This window comes from Podarcis raffonei, chromosome 1 (genome assembly GCF_027172205.1).
Source record: "Podarcis raffonei isolate rPodRaf1 chromosome 1, rPodRaf1.pri, whole genome shotgun sequence".
Lineage (NCBI taxonomy): Eukaryota > Metazoa > Chordata > Lepidosauria > Squamata > Lacertidae > Podarcis > Podarcis raffonei.
The window spans coordinates 103,386,820-103,404,529 of NC_070602.1; the positions used below are offsets into that span (position 1 = coordinate 103,386,820).

At 43.6% G+C, this 17,710-nt stretch overlaps 1 protein-coding gene across 3 annotated transcripts in view; it reads right to left on the bottom strand.

Annotated features, from left to right (window-relative positions):
• CACNB4 (calcium voltage-gated channel auxiliary subunit beta 4) overlaps positions 1-17,710 on the bottom strand; it is a 129,060-nt gene that overhangs the window by 14,908 nt on the left and 96,442 nt on the right. For all 3 annotated transcript variants that reach the window (XR_008332567.1, XM_053406994.1, XM_053407003.1), the window contains 7 exons: positions 14,926-15,045; positions 12,588-12,710; positions 8,030-8,160; positions 6,915-6,991; positions 4,914-4,933; positions 4,738-4,818; positions 3,835-3,893 (listed from right to left, as the gene is read on the bottom strand). Coding sequence is in view for 2 of the 3 variants with exons in the window: in XM_053406994.1 (XP_053262969.1) it covers positions 3,835-3,893; positions 4,738-4,818; positions 4,914-4,933; positions 6,915-6,991; positions 8,030-8,160; positions 12,588-12,710; positions 14,926-15,045 (611 nt within the window). In the remaining variant the exon portion in view is untranslated. The remainder of the gene's footprint in view (positions 1-3,834; positions 3,894-4,737; positions 4,819-4,913; positions 4,934-6,914; positions 6,992-8,029; positions 8,161-12,587; positions 12,711-14,925; positions 15,046-17,710) is intronic.

The window sequence follows — 17,710 nt, forward strand, 5'->3', positions numbered from 1 at the left end:
TCCAACAAAATGGCAGCTTAGAAATTACTTTATGAATGCTTTAGATAGGTCGTTATTGTTTTTGCAGATAATGTTGTTCAATTCTTTTTGTAAGCCGCTTTGAGGCTTTATTACAATCAAGCAGTATATACCGTATTTTTTGTCCCATAGGACGCACCTAGTTTTTTTGGGGGGAAATAAAGGGGAAAAAATTTCCCTTTATTTCCCCCCCAAAACCAGGTCGGGGAAACCGAACCAGGTCGAGGAACAGTGGGATGGTGGCGCTGCGCCTCCTTGCTGTCCCCCGAGCTTGTGGGGCTGGCCGATGTCTGTCCCGTGGGCAGGGCGCTCTGCTTCAGGGTGCCCTTTGCGCCGGGCGGCAGGCTGCTATCCGCAGCGTGGGGAGCCCTGCGGGGAACTCCCGCAGGGCTCCAACACGCTGCGGATGTCTGTCCGGCGGGCGGGGCGCTCTGCTTCAGGGCGCCCCTTGCGCCGGGCAGCAGGCTGCTATCCGCAGCGTAGGGAGCCCTGCGGGACCTCCCGCAGGGCTGCCTAGGCTGCGGATGTGTTCCCGAAGCGCCGGGCGACGCTCCGGGAAGCAGGCTGCTATCCGCAGCATAGACAGCCCTGCAAGACCTCCCGCAGGGCTGCCTAGGCTGCGGATGTGTTCCTGAAGCCTGGAGAGTGAGAGGGGTCGGTGCGCACCGACCCCTCTCACTCTTCAAGCTTCAGCGAAAGCCTGAATTCGCCCCATAGGACGCACCCAGATTTCCCCTTCATTTTTGGAGGGGGAAAAGTGCGTCCTATAGGGCAAAAAATACGGTAAGCCTTGTGAAACAAACAAGATGGCATTACCATTTGGAGGCCTCTAGTTTCCAAAGTCTGGTTTTTTAAAAAATAGCTGACACAATAATTAATATCGCTAGCTCTTGTATTATATATGAACATCGTTGCATCTATAGCTGTTGCTCCCATGAACACCGCTGCATCTATAGCTGTTGCTCCCAGTTTTGAATGCATTCAGGAACTTACACCAACAATGCTCTCCAATTTCCACTGAAATCATTGTATATGTGATGTATGATCAGCTGATCTTGGCTGCATCCTGATGCAGAAAATATTGAATGCTGAGGGACAATGCCATACATCTATGTTTACCAGAAAATTGCCCATGAGTACTGTTGCCACCAGAAATTTTAACTAGAGGGTTCTGTATGGTGAACTCACGGATTAACAGGGCATCACAGACATTTGAGACCCCAAATTATGCCATCACTTAGGCTTTCCCACAGGCTTCCCCTGCCCTACATTATGCTCAGCACTAACCCTTGTTTGGTGGTAGCAGTAGCAGCAAGAGACCACAGTGTTACGTCTGTTAGACCCCAGATGTAGACCTTTAACACTGGTGCACAAATGCAGCAGCATCTAGGACCACCAGAAAGCACAGGGAATGCATTTCAAACCATGGTTACTGATGCCTTTATATAGTTCCTATGTTTCCTGCCACCTCCAGATGCTGTTAGCAGTAACCATGTCAACCAGGAACCTTGACGCTGGCCTGGAAGCTGTTGATATTTGCTGCCCACTACAGTTACCATGCAAGCATGTGTCTAGGGGTTAACAGGATCCCCACTTTGAGCCCCAGCTGCCACTGCTACTCCCAGATAACTGTAAAGGAAGGAGGAGATCAAGCAGCAGCAGAGGGGCTCCAAGATGAGACACTGAGACTGGATTACAACTGAATGCCATTGAATCCTGATAAGGTCATGGGGAATTACAATGGGCCCAAACTTTAGAATGGGTGAATCTTCCAAAATGATTTATTTTAATGTGTGCGCACCCACGTTGCTCAAGTTCAAACCATTCAGAAGGGCTCACCCATCATTACCTTGGAGATTAATAAGGCCTTGCCAAATAATGTTTCTACCACCAATATGTCACTCTGATGAGAAGAAAGTTGTAAAGTAAAATAAAATCAACAGCTATGATTGTGACTATTCCCTGCACATCTTTCTTCCAGATGTTTCCTGCTGTTTGCCAAGAAGTGTGCTTGTGAAATTACTATGGAGTCAACCAAGAATCATTCAGATAGCAAAAGCAGTGAGCAAATGAATCTTTTGGAGAAAGTAAAAGCTTGACTGAAGCAGCAAAAAGCAGGAAATGTGGCTGACAAGAGTGCACATTTTGTAGAGCAGCCATTTGAATGATAGGCTAAAGTCCAGCCTAGCCATTAAGCATGTAGCAATTAGGCACGAAAAAAACCTCCCTTTACAAAAATAGCGGCATCTGGAACTAGACACCCAGTTCCACTCATCTACATCACTGTATTGTAAATTTTGTGCAAGAATCACAACACTGATAGGTAAGCATAACAAGCTGCAAAGAAGCCCAATTTTCTGTCAAAAAGTAGTTTATTTTCACCTATTTGGACCTTAGTTTGAAAGGTATTAGGTATATTTGTGGCCTCTTTCTTGCTCACTTTTTAGTGGAGTGGGTTGGGTGCCTATATACAGGATGTGTTTTCCTTGTTTTGGGTTTTTTATACTTCATTTTTAATGTATGTATTACCTTGCAAGTTGTTTTGGGTCATTTTTCATGCAAAAGGCAACCAAAAATGAAATTTTAAAAAAATCTAGTTGGCCACTGTGAAAACAGGAGGTTGGACTTGAAGGTCCTGTGGCTTGATCCAGCATGGCTCTTATGTTCTTAAAGGTAAAGGGACCCCTGACCATTAGGTCCAGTCGTGACCGACTCTGGGGTTGTGGCGCTCATCTCGCTTTATTGGCCGAGGGAGCCGGCGTACAGCTTCCAGGTCATGTGGTCAGCATGACTAAGCCACTTCTGGCGAACCAGAGCAGCGCACTGTTTACCTTCCCACCAGAGCGGTACCTATTCATCTACCTGCACTTTGACGAGCTTTCGAACTTCTAGGTTGGCAGGAGCAGGGACCGAGCCATGGGAGCCCACCCCATCGCGGGGATTTGAACCACCAACCTTCTGATCGGCAAGTCCTAGGCTCTGTAGTTTAACCCACAGCGCCACCCGTGTCCCTACTCATCCATTATTGCTTCACGAGGGGGCAAAAGTCTCCCTCTTACCCTCATCTGCCTACAAATAAGAAATCTTAGTAATGTAATCTCTGTTTTGAACCCTTACCCTGGACAATTTGAAATGCCATGAAACAATAGCAGAGAACAGCTGGCAGCTCCAAATTAGCAGCTCTTTGGGACAGGCCAGCTATTTTGGGGTCAACCATTATTCTCAGCAAGTATAATACTGTTTTACTGGATTTTATGTTGCACCTTGTTTTTAATGATACTCCTTTTATGTTGCATTTTGTATATTGATTTTTAAATGTTAAAAATCAATCAATCAAATTGAAATAAATCAAATTGAATTTTTTACACCACCTTTTTAAAAATATTGTGGTTCCGCAGAAGTTTGGTCAACTCGGGTCGTTAACATGCGCAGAAAATTAATGTGCCGTTGAAATAGTCACCTTTTAGATCCTTGATTATGCATTGCATGGCAACAATGATTTCTCTAAGTTGGGCACTGCATTTTTCTTGAGAAGAAAGACAACTACATTCCATCTATTTCAACTTTTAGCATTAATTCATCCAGGTTCAAGATTTGATTCTGTTGTTAGATCTATGCAGTTATGCAGCCAAACACAGTAATGCAACATAATTAATGCAAATAATTAAGAAGGCTGCGTTCCAAAGTTAAGTGAAAAAATATAAGCAAGAGCTAGGGAACTATGTCGACACATACAATGGAAGCAATCAAGATTGAAGTTCCAGATGGAATCATTCATACAGGGCAGGAAACGTGAAAGAGAACTTTATTCCTCACCTCCCATCAAACCTGTGCTTCAGGAAGTCAAACAGGGCTTTCTGCATCATGTCTGTCACCTTTCAGGGATGAGGAATATTGAGGAAGGATTGAGAACAGAGATAAAGAAGCCCAAGGTAAGAAAAGAGTTGGAAAGTAAAGACATTTGTGAACAGCCAATGCCCATTACATTGGCGTGAACATTTCAACTATGGGATACCCTCATTGGTCAGATCTCCTTCGACTGACAAATCCACTTTCTAACTATACAGAAGGAACTAAATACATTGACTCTTCCCAACATTTGCAAATGAGATACCCCAAAGTGAGAGCTCTGCTTCCCTCATAAATAAAAAGGATATTCACAACACTCCCCAAACTATGTTGGCAGTATGCAGAAATGAGAGGGTTTCTACCCTTTAACCCCACAGTGCAAGATACAATCTGAACAGGTTTTTAACTGCCCTGGGAGGGAGATCAAGATAAGAACATTAGTTTTATTATTTTAATTTTTAAAAACCATGTTCTCTAAGTTGTATTACTCAGCAGCTTAAAGCAAGTGTTTCACTTTGCATATATTATTCTGTCCAAAGTAAAAGGCGGCATTTCTCCCCAAAAGAGCAGGCAGAGTGATCAGATCAGGGAATAAAGCTGTGGGAACTGGTGGTCCACTTCTGGCAATCCAGATGTGAGCAGTCGCCCCACTTTAGTTTTTATAGATCCATGGTCCTACCAGGAATGTAGATGGAAATCCATAGGCCGGAGCAGTGTGTTTTGGGTTATTAACCATGTGCAGGTGGTTAATTGCTTATAGGGAACTGAGCCTGATTCTCATTCAAAAGGTTTGGGGGGGGGGAGCAGCAAAGAGGGTTGTGAAGGGCAGACCAAGCAAAGAGTTTAATAGTAACTAACGAGAATGTTTACCTCATAGCCTTTTAGCGAGGGGCCAACTAGCACAACAGGCCTCATGGATGGTACTACATCGTACGGTGGGATGTGTTCCGTCTAAAACAAGAATGGCATGTCCAATAAATGTATTGTCTTGAATGGATATTGTACGCTATTTCTACAGGGCACAAGGTGGGAGTTTGTATACTTACCACTTTCTGTTTCTGTTTTGCTGAAAGATCAATAAATAAATAAATATTACTTCACTTAACCATATAAAAAGTCACGCAGCATGCAAACTATGCGTTGCACAGCAATTCCATCTGATAGTAGCCGAAACAATTAGAAAAGCTAACAGTAATGAATTTGCACATCTCTCAACTTCCTTCTGAAGAAGCAGTATTGTTTACTTTGATGAGTGCATTTCAGTTGCTCGTTCCATTCATGTTCACCCCAGTATCCTCAGTTCAGGATCCCACCCTCTACCACAATTCATCTAGAACCAAAGGGTTTCCTTCGCCTTAGGTAGTAGTACTCTTCAAATCTCCTCTTAGTCACATGCAGTGACTTCCAGTGAGGCGAGCATCTAAATGACCCAAGCCTGGGCTGTGGTGTGTGTGTGTGTGCGCACACACACGCAATCACATGGGTCTCTCCCCCACCCCCAACAGCATGTCAGTAGCAAAGACTCATGCAGTTGGCTGAACCCACAAAGCAGAGGCATTTAGATGCAGCCCACAGCCAGGTGACGATCTACTCAGATACAAGCAGCCCCCACATTGCTGCTGGGAGGTCTCAAGGGCACCAGCACATTCCATATAGTATAAAGCAAAATTCAGCTGCAAGCCTACTTCTCTAGGGCCTGCTTAGAAGTCAGTAAAAACATTTTCATTGGTCACAAACCAACAAGGAGCATTTTTACAACCGTTTATTTTCACAGGCATTATTCAAAAGCAGCAACAGATCAAAAACAGCTATAAGATGTATCCTATGCAGAAAGCAAAACAGCTGCAGTAACTGGGGTTTTTTCTTTACATATCCATTTTGATATACCTATTTCTCAAGTTAAACTTTATTATATTTACTCCTTATAAACTGTAAGTTTGGCTCAAAAATCCTTCAAAGCTGCAATTGCCGTATTTTTCGCTCTATAACACGCACCTGATCATAACACGCACATCGTTTTTAGAGGAGGAAAACGGGGGGGGGGGGGAATTCTGAATGAAACAGTGAATGTATCATTTTTGTGCCTCATGCTGTGGCCACAGACATGTGATCTGATGGTGAATTTGGGGTGACCCAATGCAAAGATCCTGAGGATCCATGTGGATCCATGCTTTGTAACCACGTTTTTGCACCATTGCAGCCCCAGGCAACAGTGGATGCGTGATTTTTTTGGTGCAGGCTGTAGCCATGGACATGTAATGTGATCTGATGGTGAATTTGGGGTGACCCAATGCAAAGATCCTGAGGATCCATGTGGATCCGTGCTTTGTAACCATGTTTTAAGTGGGGAGGGAAGGAAAAGCACAGAAGGGACAAGGAGCACGAGAGGGGTGTGCAGAGAAGCAGCTGGCTAAGAATGCAGGAGAGGGATTTAACGGGAGGGAGGAAAGGAAGGCAAAAGTTTCCCCCACCCAGCCACCCAAGCCAGCCCTCCCTCTCTCTCTCTCCCACCTGCATGTTTTCCGGCTGCCTGCGAGTCCCTAAAATGCTTCCCTGGACGCAGCAGCACCGGAGCACGGAGTGGAATTAGAAGGAAGGACGCGATCCTTTCCTTTCCCCTCTGCTTGCCTGGAGGGGCGGGGATTTCCCTGCTCTATGTTCCATTTGAGCAAACAGCAACCGAAACAGAAGAGGGTGGGCAGTAAGACCCTGAGGCAGAATGCAGGAAAGCAACAGCTTCCTCTCTCGCACGATCGGATTTTTGCCTGATTTTTGCCCCTGCACTCAGGCCAGTCGGCTCCAGGGACCACACATTCGCTCAATAACACGCACAGACATTTCCCCTTACTTTTTAGGGGGGGAAATCTGTGTGTTATAGAGAGAAAAGTACGGTAATTCAATATATGCAGCTGCTTTCTTCCATCACCCACAGTGACCCTATTAGCATGAATGCAGGTTTGATTGCACAATAGATGGTGTCCTGCCTCCACAATCAAAGCTACCTTTAAAATTTAAGTGACTTCATTTTAACAAATATTAACACTCACCAGTAGAAGTGGGTGTAGCTCGAAAAGTACCAGACACCATTTCTCCAAGGCTTGAAGAAGAATTCCCACTTGATTTCCTACATTGTGAAGAATCTCCATTTAATATGTTGAGCAATCAGAGGATGATACTCAACAGGGTTTCGATTTTATTAAAGAACACACAGACTTATCTGTCCATTCTTTCTCCCATAAGGGAAAAAGAGACACTGAATAAATACGCATAAGGATAAGTGAAGAAGAAGTTGATAAAAGGAAGATTCCACATACAAACTATAATAAAATAACTACAAGGCAGAGAAATGCAATTATGCCCCCTTTAATCTCATCGTTTCCATACTCTCTGGTCAGTAAGTTACATTTGTGGACAGATCATCTTTCGATATTCTTCTAATTATTCAGTCACAAACAATTCTCTACAAAGACAACCAAATCAGCCAATTTTCTTAGGCCCCAATTGTGTGGCAAAAGAATTGCACTGACTTTGAGAATTTCCCTCACTGCTCTGAAAATCTCTTTATGAATTCGTCATGGTTTGCCTACATAAAGGTTATGCAGAGGTTAGGCTACATCAGGTCTTTCATGAGCATTCCTTCTGATTTGTTTGCGGGGTGATTATATGATAATAAGAAGAGAAAAAGAGTTTGGATTTGATATCCCGCTTTATCACTACCCTAAGGAGTCTCAAAGCAGCTAACCTTCTCCTTTCTCTTCTTCCCCCACAACAAACACTCTGTGAGGTGAGTGAGGCTGAAAGACTTCAGAGAAGTGTGACTGGCCCAAGCTCACCCAGCAGCTGCATGTGGAGGAGCAGAGATGCGAACCCAGTTCACCAGATTACGAGACTACCACTCTTAACCACTATACCATGCTGGCTCCCTCATGATAAGCCCTCGTGATGATTTGCTTGAACGGTGTCTTGCCTGGCATTTAAACTCTCGTTCACCCCCACATTTCCAGTGAATTTTCCTGCCACTTTCCAAACCGCAAAATGTCCATTCCTCACCTTGAGTAAACAAAGGCCACCCTGAGTAAGTTACTGAAAAGGCGAAACCAGCTAATAACACAAAGGCTGCACTCAGATTTGTCTATGAGTAAAAGAAGTGCTTTTATCTTACCCTCCATGAAAACGCCCTCTCTTCTGCTCCTGCTGGATCCTGATGTTTTCCAGCCTAAGTGGGCTTGGAATGAAGCCAATCTCGCAGCCTTCTTTAACTAATCTTCCTATCCACCAGTCGTTGTTATATTTCTGTAACAAACGAGCACTTGATTTGAATCTTCCCATTTAATTGTGAACACAGCTTATTTTGCGAGCTTCTTCCACTACCAGCATCCACTCACCATTCCGCAAAAGCACCTTGTGTACTCCTTACAGGAGCTACTATAGTCAGGAATGGGGAATCTGTGGCCGTCCAGATGCCCCACCATCCCTGCTGACCTCTGCCCATGCAGACTGGGACTGATGAGAGGTAGAGTCCAATAACATATGGAGGCCACAGATTCCCTGTCTCCGTTCTAAATGGACTACCCAACAAGCATGATACGTATTAAGAAGAGAACAGGTAGCAAAATGTGGGCACTTTTCTAAAACGACAGATAGGGAGAACTGCTTGAAATGTGACATGGTGCCTCTGTTTTTTCTCTTCTTCCCTGCAACCTACAACCCTAATCCAAAGTTTCACGGACTCATTAGCTTTCCCTATGCAGTGAGATTTTGACACGAGGAAGACAGACAGACAGAAATTATTCACATCCATCTGGAGGAGGTACCATCCTATTATGACAGTAACTCCATCAGGATGGTACTATTCACTCCTGATCCATTGAATAAACTCTTAAGAACGTAAGATGCTGGACAAGTATCCTGGTCTCACAATGGCCAACCACAGACAAGGGAGACCTGAGTGCCCCACTTGTACTTCCCAGCACCTGGTACTCAGAAACATACTGCCTCTGACAGTGGAGGCAGAACATAGCCATCATAGCCAACACTGATAGTCTTACCCTCCATGAATTTTAATGCAGGTTGACCAAGTGCAAATAAGGAAGTGTACACATATCTGTTAATTTTAGCAGTGAATCTGTTGTGGAATCAAACTCACAGCATTATGGTACGTGGATCATCTTTCCCCCAAGATTAAACTTAGGTGAAACCTTCTGATTTTCACAAGAAATTAAACCTCACCCTTGTATAAATAATAAAGCTACCTGCTTTTTAAGAACAGTACAGTAAATAGCACCCAACAGGCATTTGAACAAATGCACAAACTCCTTGAAAACCAAAGTGGGCAGCTCACCTGAAGCATTAATGGGGAGACTCCTGGATCCAGGTGTGTGTGTGTGTTTTTGGGGCGGGGACAGAAGAGCAGAGCTCATCCTGCCATGGGGGGTGGGGGTATCACTTGCTGTGTGAAGGAACTCCTGTACGAAGCATAAGCATACAACTGCTTTTCTTTGTTACCCATTTTCCATGCATAACTTCCAGTTTGCTGTCCAAGTCAAAGCGCAAAATGGCACCTCTTCCCGATCCATGTGCAAAAGCCAACCGGACTGGAAGCTGAATGTTAGTATAAGCAGCCTCTGTTACACCTCAGGGCAGGAAGCTGCCTTAGGGCAAGCTGCATGGCACATACAGCTCCGTCTGCCAACCCTTCCCTGCTACTCTCCACCCCTCAGCACCGGCCACCTGAGGAGGCTGCCTCACTCTGCCTAATGGTAGGATTGGCCCAGACACTTTGCCTCCACATTCATCCTTTTAACTGTGCTGCATACAGATGTCAAGATATGCATCTGAGCTATGTTTCAAGGGCCCACAATGTGCATGCTCAAAATACGTAAGCTTATAAACCCAAGAGGGATCAAATTATGTGTCTGCCCTAGCATTTTGATTCCTAGTCCAGGCCTAGCCACCTCCACCCCTGCAACCTGCCCACGTGTCCACCTGACACTATTATCCTCTCTTTCCCCCCACTTTCTTGCAACAGGGGAAAAAATGAATTCACGATGAGCAATGCAGAATGCAAATAATAAAACTGCAGTGGGACAGGTTTGGAAAGCATATTTCGCTTGCTACTTATACTCACATAACAAAAGTGTTTGTTTGGGGGGATATTGGGAAAGACCGTGCAAATTAAAGAAGTAACAAAGGAAGGGTGAAAGGAAATGTCAGCAAGGAGGAAGAGCAGCGACCTATGAGACATTTGCGAGGCTCAGTACATAGGCAAGTCCTGGGATTGGATCGGAGATGCAGTTAGCAGTACAATACAGTACACACATTCACCAGTTGATAGGGTGGGTGTTTATGAGGGTGTTTCATGACATCTGGGAAGTGGGCTACTAGATTATTGGTAAGCCTGTAAAAATGCTTATCTTGTGCCCAAAGTTGAGCTACAAAGATGCTTCGTGCTTAGCAAGGTTACTCCCATTACGAAGCACCTTCCATATGTTCTTCAAGGCATATCTGAATCTTCAGCGTAGGGGTAAGAAGTACATTTCCCTCCTGTTGGTTGCTGAGCCTGGAATGTTTATGCATTGCCAATAATTGTTGTCACTTAATCTGTTTTGAAAGTGCATAATGTATGGTCCAACGGGTGACAGATGAGACTTTCTGAATACAGAGAGCCATCCATTCTTGCTGACATTTCAAGCTTGTTGCCAAAGTGACCTTCCCAGAGGCCGAAGCTAGACATGAAACACAGTTGAGTGCGTATTTTCCCCTAAGACTTTCTTTTTTAAAAACAAAAAAACAAAAACCCAGGAGTAGCTGTGAGTTTAATCAATGGAAAAGGTGGGAAGGGGTTGTTCACTCAACCATTTTTCCATCTCCCCAATTCTGTCGCTGGTTTCTTTTCCACCTTGAGAGAGATATATGGGTGAATATTGCTCGAATGCATAAAATAATTTCCAGCTCAATGTCATGTCCAGCTCTAACAGAACTTATATCCTATTAAAAACAATCATGCAGATAAAGTCTCTACTGTAGAGCACTGAGCTGAACACCTTTAAGATGAGACTAGTCATTTAATGAAGAGTTACAGCTGTCCTTAATGGTGTCATAGGCAGCATGGCGATGGGTGCATAATTGTGCAGTAACTTCTCCCCTACTCACACCCCATTCCCAATAAGAAAAGGCACTTTCCCCATATAATTATAGCGGACTCGTAAACTGAAAATTCACACAAGGTTGAAATCCTAAGATAAGAAGAGCATTGCTGGATCAGACCAAAAGCCTATCTAATCCCGTCTTTGAGTCTCACAGGGACCAGCATATGCCCACTGGAAGCCCACAAGAACGATGGGAGCACAATGGCACTCTCCCTACTTATGTCCTTCAGCAAGTGATATTCAGAAGCATACCACATTTTATAGGGAGAATTGGACACAACCATCACAACTACTAGCCACTGATAAGCCTTATCATGCATAAATAACACTAAGCATGCTAACGTGAAAGTTAACTCCATCAAAACAAGACACATTTCAAAGAGGACATAAGATGGGTATGTTGATGTGAAACATACCAATATCTGTCTTTCAGAAACCTAACTTGTGGAACAAGTTTGTCCCCCTGCCAAAGTAGACTTTACCATCTCTATGCTCCCACCAAGTATTTCGCCCCCTCTTGTGCCTTCATTGGATGATGCATGCATTGCACATGACCTCCTTCATTCCAGGAGTGGGGAGTTGAAAATAGGTAGTTAAGGCAGAGATTTGCTGTAGGAAATTCCACATAACACACATAGGATCATGCTTTAAGTCTAGGAATGGGGAACTTATGTCCCTCCATACATTGTTGGACTACAACTCTCATCCTCTCTTCCCACTGCTGATGTTGGCTGAGGCTGATGGAAGTTGTTGGTGTCAAACAACTGGAGGGGCACAGGTTCCCTGCCCCAGATATAAGTGATATAAATTTGTACCTTGGAATACAAGTATATATAAAGATTGGGAAATCGCTGGGAAGCTGTAGGAAGAGATGGAGTCAGAATTCCTATTAAAGAAAGTCTTGGGCTGTCCCCCAGTAGCAGGAGAGATGGGTCTTCTATAACACAAATATTCTAGCACTGTTATAGCAAATGCTACACTGTATGAGTGATAATTAAAATGGAAGCATATATATATGCGTGTGTCTGGGTGTATGTTTGTGTGTTCGTGAAATACATTGGCTGAGCAGTATTGTGTATGGGGCATAGCTCAGCTGAGATTCAGCTTGCAGTTTGGTAACTCACTAGCATGCAGATCGCAAGAAGCAGACAACCCACCACCTCAGAAGGAAATTGTCTGGTATCGCTTAGACACCCAGAAGGACACCAAAGCCCAATTCATTCATTAACCTTTGTGGCCCGATAGCTGCCAAAAAGTGAAAAAGTCCCACAGTATATTCCTTTAACTCCTATTTAAGGTTTGCTAAACAAGCATGAATTAACATAAGCCTCCCTGGGTCTCAGTGTTGGTTCACTGGTCTAGAATTCAAGTTGTCCCAACAGGCACCCTTGGTGCTGTTTAAAATTTTGATCAGGGTGAATTATCCTGGGTGTCACACTCTCTAATCAACTATATGCTCCGTGCGATGCTGGCTGCTTTTCAGCATCAGTTTTGTATCTTGCATGGCTCAAAGCTAACTGTTCAGGCTCAAGCTATTGGCAGATAAGAAGAGTAATTACACTGTGTAGTTACCTCTTTAATGTGTAGAAAATCCTTAGCATCAAAAGAGATGGCAGTGCTTGGTACAGGAACATCTTCATCCAGTGCTCCACAGTAGCTCACATTAGTCTTAACGGCAAATGCTACAGGCTTTGACTAGGAAGAGAAACACAGTTCTGTAAAACAGGGGCAGGAATGAGAAAGTGACCAGTCATGCAAAGCCGATGGAACAAGGGAAAGGGGACCCCTGAGTACCAGGAGACTCATGTTCTGTAAAGCAGAGGCAAAAGCTCAGATAACAAAGTTCCAAAGTGTTCTCCAACCAATGCTGGTTTGAGACATACACAGACAGCCAAAAATCCTCACACTGAGGCTGAATTTGTAGTGTGAGTGTTGTACCGTATGAGACCATGTTTTACCCAAACAACGAAAAACTGAGCTTGCTTTCTGTTGCACAAGATTACTTGCACTTCAACAAGAAACTGGCAAGCTAGCACATGGCTAGTTTAGTAGCTATTAGATAGTTTTGAAGGTTCCTGCTCCTTCCCTACTTTCAACTCTTCTTCTAGGTAATCCAATAATATCTGGCACCCGAATGGCCATATATTTTTCTTGGTCCAGAATTCAGTTGCTTTAATTGCATGGCATCCCAGCCTAACGGACTAAGGAACAGGAAACTGTCTGGAATGTACAATGAGTTAATTTGCCCCCATATAAACTGAAACTATTTTAGAATCTGGTGATTCCCCCCCTAGGTTTGCTGTATTTGCTTTCATCCCTAAACAAACTAGCTTTTAACTAGATATTAAATCACTCAGAAATTAAGTTTTCCGGCTCTAGGGCTGCCAAGGCAACAGCATACTGGATCAGGATGATGCTCTTTTTTTAGTTTAATTTCAAATACATAAAGTGGGGGGAGGCAAAGCCTATAGGTGCAAGAAGTATCTTTTGACAAACTGGTTTTCACATGCCTTAACATATTTTGGCATCTGCGATCCTCCTCAGGGGAAGAGCACAGATGTTTGAAATTTGAATTAGAAAAACAGCTTGTCAAAAACAAAAAGCTCTTCTTGCCTCCTCGCCTATTCTTCATTTTTATGCTATGCGGTGTAGCCCTCCGTCTGGTTGCAGTTAATTTAAAATAGACCCTATAGCTGCAAAACTGCAAGAAAACTGCAAAAATATATTTGAGTAATTTGCACATTAATGTAGTTCCCCCTATATTTCCAAAGGGGGTAAATACCAGGAATAGGGGGCTATTACCAGTTACATGTTCACAGTGGGCTGGTGCAAAAATAGCATTTCCCACCCTGCGTGACTGTGAAGAGAAGTTTGGAATCTTCCATGGCTGCTTTAGAGCCTCCCCCAGAAGACCTGCTAATTGAGCATTCATCCTGATCTGCATGCACAAAGCTGAAGTGGAAGTTAAATTATATCCTGTCTTTATTCAGCATTCGTCTTAATTTGGTTGCAGCAAGGTTATACTACAATAAACATTCTACCTGCATTCACCCTGATTTGCTTGCAGGGGTGTTTATTCGTCTTTCCATTAAGTCATTCATTCACCCCACACTTTTCACTGCATTCCCCCCCGCCCCAGCTTCTTCTTCTAAGCGAATTTGTTGTGCTATGGAGAAAGAGTCCTTTAATCCCCTTTAACTGCACAAACCAGGACCAACTGCAATTAGTTTTAACTCTGGTTTGTTGAATCATAGTTAAGATCAACTATAGTTTAGGACTGGGATGCAATGCTAAACTAGGGTCAATCTAAAACGGACATGGGAATTTCTGATCTCGTCACAGTTGTGCCAAATAAGGGGTGAAGGAGAAAATGAGTCAGAGGCTCACTGCAGCTTGCCCTTGTAACATTAAACAATTAGCATTATGTGTTCACCCTGCCGTTGGCTCCCCCACCCAGCGGGCGTCCAGCAGAGGAGGAAGCTGATCAGGCGCCTGGGATGACGCACCCAGGGGCAGGGCGAACTGTCCATAGGGGTGGGGTGAGCTGCCCATGGGGGCAGGGTGAGGGCAGGGCGAGCAGCCCTTAGGGGCGGGGTGCACCGCAGTGCCTCTGGAGTCTGCCTGCCTCCTCCCACTCAGCCACCCTACAGCTGGGGGGGGAGGCGGCGGGCAGCACAGAGCCTGTGCACGCCCAAGCCACTGCGTCTCTCCCAGGAGAGACGCATGGCTCAGGTGCACTGCAGACCCCACAGTGAGTGCCGTCCGCCATTTTGTCACACACACCCCAGTGGTGACACTCGGGGCAGCCTGCTCCCACTGCACCTCCCTTCCTCCGCACCTGCTGGCATATCCTTTTTATGAGAGGGGTTGGGAAAGGGGGAAAAGAAGTTAAGGAAAGAAAGAGAAACACCTTTGCTCTTTCAAGCTGAATAGCCGCCTGCTGTTCTCTTTCCTGACGGATTGCTTCCCTGTCCTCTTCGAGAGATACATCAGAATCTGATGGTCTGCTTGTGTACGAATCTGCTGATCCCTAAAAAGAAAAGGACGCTATTAACAAAAATGATGGATGGAGTTCCGAAAGATGCCAAATATGCAGGGGGGGGGGAATCACCCAAGGTCATAGATTTATTTTTAAACACATTTGAGCTTTATGTTTTATTTACTATTTTGACCAACACAAAAAAAACCAAAAAACTTTGCAGATTTTTATTGCAACAGAGTGGCTTTTTAAAAACTGTTGTTTTCTTTCTCTTTTCAGGCAACAAATTCAAACACCGAAAATATATGTTTAAGAAATGGTGGATCTTTTTTTTTTGTGATTTTTCATATAAGCATCATAAATCAGGTAGCACTGCACACATCACAGCAACTTATTACAAGAGTGAAACCTTGTTAGGTAGTTTAGAATGGAAATCACCCTTCTCTTGAAAATGTAGTGTCAAATTTAATCAGAGCATAGCAGGGACCAATAAAATTCACTTCTCTGAGTAAATTGTATTATTTGTGTATTTGAATTTTTGTTGTCGTTTAGTCGTTTAGTCGTTTAGTCGTGTCCGACTCTTCGTGACCCCATGGACCAGAGCACGCCAGGCACTCCTGTCTTCCACTGCCTCCCGCAGTTTGGTCAGACTCATGTTTGTAGCTTCGAGAACACTGTCCAACCATCTCGTCCTCTGTCATCCCCTTCTCCTTGTGCCCTCCCCATCTTTCCCAACATCAGGGTCTTTTCCAGGGAGTCTTATCTTCTCATGAGGTGGCCAAAGTATTGGAGCCTCAGCTTCACGATCTTTCCTTCCAGTGAGCACTCAGGGCTAATTTCCTTAAGAATGGATGTGTTTGATCTTCTTGCAGTCCACGGGACTCTCAAGAGTCTCCTCCAGCACCATAATTCAAAAGCATCAATTCTTCGACGATCAGCTTTCTTTATGGTCCAGCTCTCACTTCCATACATCACTACCGGGAAAACCATGGCTTTAACTATACATTTGAATTTTACATGCAGTGTAATCCACTGCATGTTAGCTTGGTGAGGCTTATATCCTGTGAAATGTGTTTAAGCACTGCAGAAATTTCCCTTTCTTCACTTGTGGCACCAAAAAGTTTAGTCAAGTTGCGAACAATTTCACAACCCACACTAACCAAAAACAACAACAAAAACCTTCCAGCATTTGTAACAGCAGGTCACACTAAACCATGGTTTACCCCAACAGGAAAGAACCTAGGCAAAACCTTCAGCTTGCATGATCCTCCTTCCTCCTCTAGCACAGCCACAAGAAGTTTGGAAGCGTTCACTTGAAAACCATCTATCAGAATTAGTCCATTTTAAGTATGATGCAAATAGCATGACTAGAATCCTCACAATATTGCTTCCCATAAGTTCTTTAAAATGTAACTGCTGAAGCCCTAAAATATGGTGCTTCTCGAGCTTATTTTTTTATTGTTGTTAATGCTTTATTGCAAGTTTTTAAAAAATATTTATTGTATTTGTATTGTATTTGAAGGGTGAGGTATAAATACTCAGAATATTTTGATCCATAGTCACAATAGGTTCCTTTCACCTTGCTTAGTTCTTTTACTTTCAATGTATACAGCAAATTCCTTACACATACAGAATGGTAGCATTATTTCTACCTACCTATTATTATTATTATTATTATTGGTGCTGCTGTACATCAAGAGTTACAATCCTGTTACCCAGAAACCGGCAATTCCAAAGAGGCATTGCATTTTTACAGCAAATTTCAAATTGAACATGACAGAAAAGAACGAAGTGGAAAATACACATGCTAAAAAAAGAAGATAATGACTCAACAGAGTTCATTTTAAAGAAGTCCATTTAAAACCACTCTTCTCACTGCTGTGATAAGCAGTGTTATATGTTTATTCCACAGCGAAGTAATCAAAATCCTTTTTTTAAAGCATGATGCTGACTAACTGGCATCCCTGAAGCTGTGCAAAAGGAGAATATTTTTTAAAAAATAAAATAAAAATGAGTCAGCAGCAGCAAACAGAACGTCCCGCAGCCAAATCACCCCTTGAAGCCCATTCAAGCAGGGGGTGTAAAAATAACCTCCAAGTAACTTTATGGGCCCTTCTAAGTAGGAATGCAGAAATCATGGACTCTTATTTGCTTGTCCCTTGCACTGGCAGCCAGGACGGCATATGGCGGCAACTCCAGCGTATGGCATGGCCAATACTACATCACCCCACATTTTAGTTCATCTTTTCTTAACTGCCTTGTTACACTGAACTTATTGTTGTGAATGGGACACGTCAATGCCAGTTTCCAAAGCAAAACAGGGAGGGAGTGTGGAATAGCTGGCACTGAGTTCAGTACCTTATGCAGTCCCATGGACTCAGGACTGCTGGGCTGCAGAAAGTCCTCTGCTAAGAATGATCCTTTAAAAAATATATATATATTATTAAATTTCCATACCGCCATTCATCCTAGGATCACAGGGCCATTCACAATAAATGATGCAAGTTCTTGAATCAGTCAGATTTAAAAGGTACATTAGGAGGTTGTAGCACAAACAGATTTAAATAATTACTCAGATCAGAGAAGATGTTACATCAACATTGGTTGGACGGCAAAACAGCTTCAAAGAATCCATCATGAAACCACACATAAAATAAATTTAGTTCTGTCACCTTTACATAAGATGGGATTGCAGTTTCTATATCCTACAATGGGT